The 2720-nt window shown below is 47.6% G+C and overlaps 1 protein-coding gene across 1 annotated transcript; it reads right to left on the bottom strand.

Annotated features, from left to right (window-relative positions):
• Window positions 1-443: 443 nt before the first annotated feature.
• LOC106748620 (putative glycerol kinase 5) lies at window positions 444-1605 on the bottom strand. The gene is made up of 3 exons (XM_014627321.1): window positions 1529-1605; window positions 1270-1429; window positions 444-1154 (listed from the first exon to the last, which is right to left on the bottom strand). Exons 2-3 carry the CDS (start codon window positions 1363-1365, stop codon window positions 1020-1022), a joined length of 231 nt encoding a protein of 76 aa, XP_014482807.1. The 5' UTR covers window positions 1366-1429; window positions 1529-1605; the 3' UTR covers window positions 444-1019.
• Window positions 1606-2720: the final 1115 nt, after the last annotated feature.

Raw genomic sequence — 2720 nt, 5'->3', positions numbered from 1 at the left:
GANGGGTGCGGACCTTCGCGCGCGACTACCGCGAACGGGCCGCTGGAGGGGATACAAATCGGACCGCTGCGGGTGGGGGCGGACCTTCGCGCGCGCGACTACCGCGAGTCCTCGCGAACAGGGAGAGGGAGGGGGTGCGCGATGGTATACCGACTTTCGGAGGAGGGGGTACCGACCGCTGAAGGGGGCCCTATTCGGCCGGTAAAAAACAGCGCCTACCGACCGCTGAAGGGGGGGCACTATTCGGCCGGTAAAAAAATAAAAACTGCGCCAACTGCGCCAACTGCGCTAACTGCGTTAACTGCGCCAACTTGTTTTTGCTACTCGGCCGGTAAAATAGATCCAACTGCGCCAACTGGATTTGCTACTCGGTCGGTAAAACAGATCCAATTGAGCCAGAACCGGCCTTTCTTATCTATTTAAGAAAAAAAGGAAAAAAGGAAAAATCGCGTGAGACCATCGGCCGATCGGAGCATCCTGCTGTTGTACGAGAAAAATACCGGGATTATCTAGGATTCTATGATCCGTAGAGTAGAAATATGTAGGAAGTAGCGGAATACAAATTATTCCCGTTAAGAACGAATAAGAACGATGGGCTAATAAGAGCCGTCGCTAGTTGTTAAATGCGAAATTTTATATCTTAGCAGGAGAATAAAATTGTCCGACAGCGTAACACACGCGCTTGACTTTTCTTTTAGAGTTTCAACTTACGAGTGGTATTGTTTAGTGATACATTTTCGAGCCGACCCTTTCAATCCGCAATTGATATTTATACTAATTAATCCTTCGTAATTTTATTCTCCTGTTAAGATTGATAATTTCTTAACATCCCAGGGAGCGTAAGACGTCTTTAAGATGAATTTAAAGCATCTTAAAGACACCTCTTTAAAGCGCCTTAAAGTTGCTTAAAGACGTTTTATGCGTCGATTTTGAATATTGTGCTCACCGGGATCTAACGACGGCTCTCATTAGCCCATCGTTTTTATTCGTTCTTATTACTTTTGTACCGCGTCGGATCTTTATATATTTCGTTTTTTACCTGTTAATTTGAACAAGACCCAAGAGTCTATACTTCCGAATGCCACCTCGCCATTATCAGCGGCTTCCTGGAGGCCCGGTATGTTCTCGAGGACCCACTTTAACTTCATGGTGACCTGCGAACGAAATCGAAATCGCTAATGGCAATGTAGACTGGACAAAACGCCTCGGGCGATCTAGAGAGTAGTTTGAGAGATTGTCGGGCAATTCAGGTAAACCTAATATGCCAACCTGAATATTCATGAACTTCAATACGCTACCGGCCAGGAAGCGTTTGTTCCTCGTGAGCATGTACAAGATACGTGAGCCCATACGCAGTGCCTTCATTGTCAACGATTTATTCCACTGGTCGACCAAGGTAGCCGCTCGCTGATCTTTCCACGTTATGAACCTGAAACATCAGCAACGCGTAATCCCGCGTGAGCTCTCGTCCCGGTCCGAAAGTATCCTCGCTGATCGTCATTATTGCATTACGGCATCGTATCCTTACTTGTGATAATGCGAGCCGCTCTTTAAATTTCATGTGATGAAGGTGGCGCGCTGCGACGAAATTCCGAGGCAGGAAATTATACCCTGAAATCTCGTGTATGAGTGAGCGTGTGTGTTACAATTTTGCATGGGCTGTGTAATATTATTTATTTAAGTTAGATTAGGTCGGATGGTGAGTGCATGAGTGTCGGTTGGCACGTGCTGAGCAGCAACGGCTATCGTGATCGAAAAACGCGAAATCTTTATACGGGATCGTTGGGTGGGCGCGAACGTGTTAAGAGGGGGGGCGGGTTGCGGGAAATACTCCTACAACCCGCGGGTTTGTGCATGTTCTTTGGGGTCGCGATCGTGCACCGTATTATGGAAGAAGTAATACCTCGACTTTTTCGAGATATTCGGACGTAAGGAGGGTCGAATTTAGCATGCAACGTGGGTGGAAAATAGCCGTGAGCCCACTCGAACCGCCGGCAGGTATGAATGATAGCCCGTAAATTTGTCAAGATTTCACAGTTTTACTCTGAAATCTCGTGTATGAGTGAGCGTGCGTAAGGTCCGCGTAGCGTAGCGTAGCGGACCTTTTTTTTTTTTTTAGGCGCTTCTCCACTTTTCTATACATCATGTTTCCCCCCCTCCACTTTCCTATCTTATACTCCTTATTCCTCGGGGGGTTAAAAAATTCCCAAGCCACGGTGTGAGGAGACGTGCTTATGGCTGAATGGCTGCAGGGAATTGGAAAAGATGTGCAGTCGCGAACGATCCCTTCGGGGCACCGGCCCGAACCCCGTAATATTTTGGGCTTAGCAGGTAGAGGGGGGACTACCTTGCCGTACCTTTTACTTTCCCTCCACATTATTCTTGTATATTATATGGGAACTCAAAATATTCATAATTATCAAACTAGACTTAACACCCGAAAGATTGCTTTGTCCTCAATCGCGGAGAACCACGACCCCGGGTTCGATGCGGAGGACTCGCTTAATAACGATAGCGGGGCCAATGTCGACGACCTCGATGTTCACCCGGATATTGTTAGTTTTAATGTTCTGTTACCTATCGCCGGAGACGTTGTGTCATGCCCTGGCTGCGTACAGCGTGGCGCGGAAACTTCATTCCTGGCACAGAAAGATTATGTAGAGCATGTTAGGAAGGACCACTCGCGTGCGGAGGTGAAGTGGAAATGTCGATTCTGNCGG

Source organism: Dinoponera quadriceps, unplaced genomic scaffold, assembly GCF_001313825.1.
Source record: "Dinoponera quadriceps isolate SergipeBrazil2010 unplaced genomic scaffold, ASM131382v1 scaffold3102, whole genome shotgun sequence".
Classification (NCBI taxonomy): Eukaryota; Metazoa; Arthropoda; class Insecta; order Hymenoptera; family Formicidae; genus Dinoponera; species Dinoponera quadriceps.
This window is presented reverse-complemented; position numbering and strand designations above follow the sequence as displayed.

Excerpts from the sequence above, each read along its gene's own strand:
- LOC106748620 (XM_014627321.1), bottom strand. The coding sequence starts at position 1,365 with ATGAAGGCACTGCGTATGGGCTCACGTATCTTGTACATGCTCACGAGG. Across the intron at positions 1,155-1,269 it reads TGAAGTTCATGAATATTCAG|GTCACCATGAAGTTAAAGTG; the intron begins GTTGGCATATTA and ends TTTCGTTCGCAG.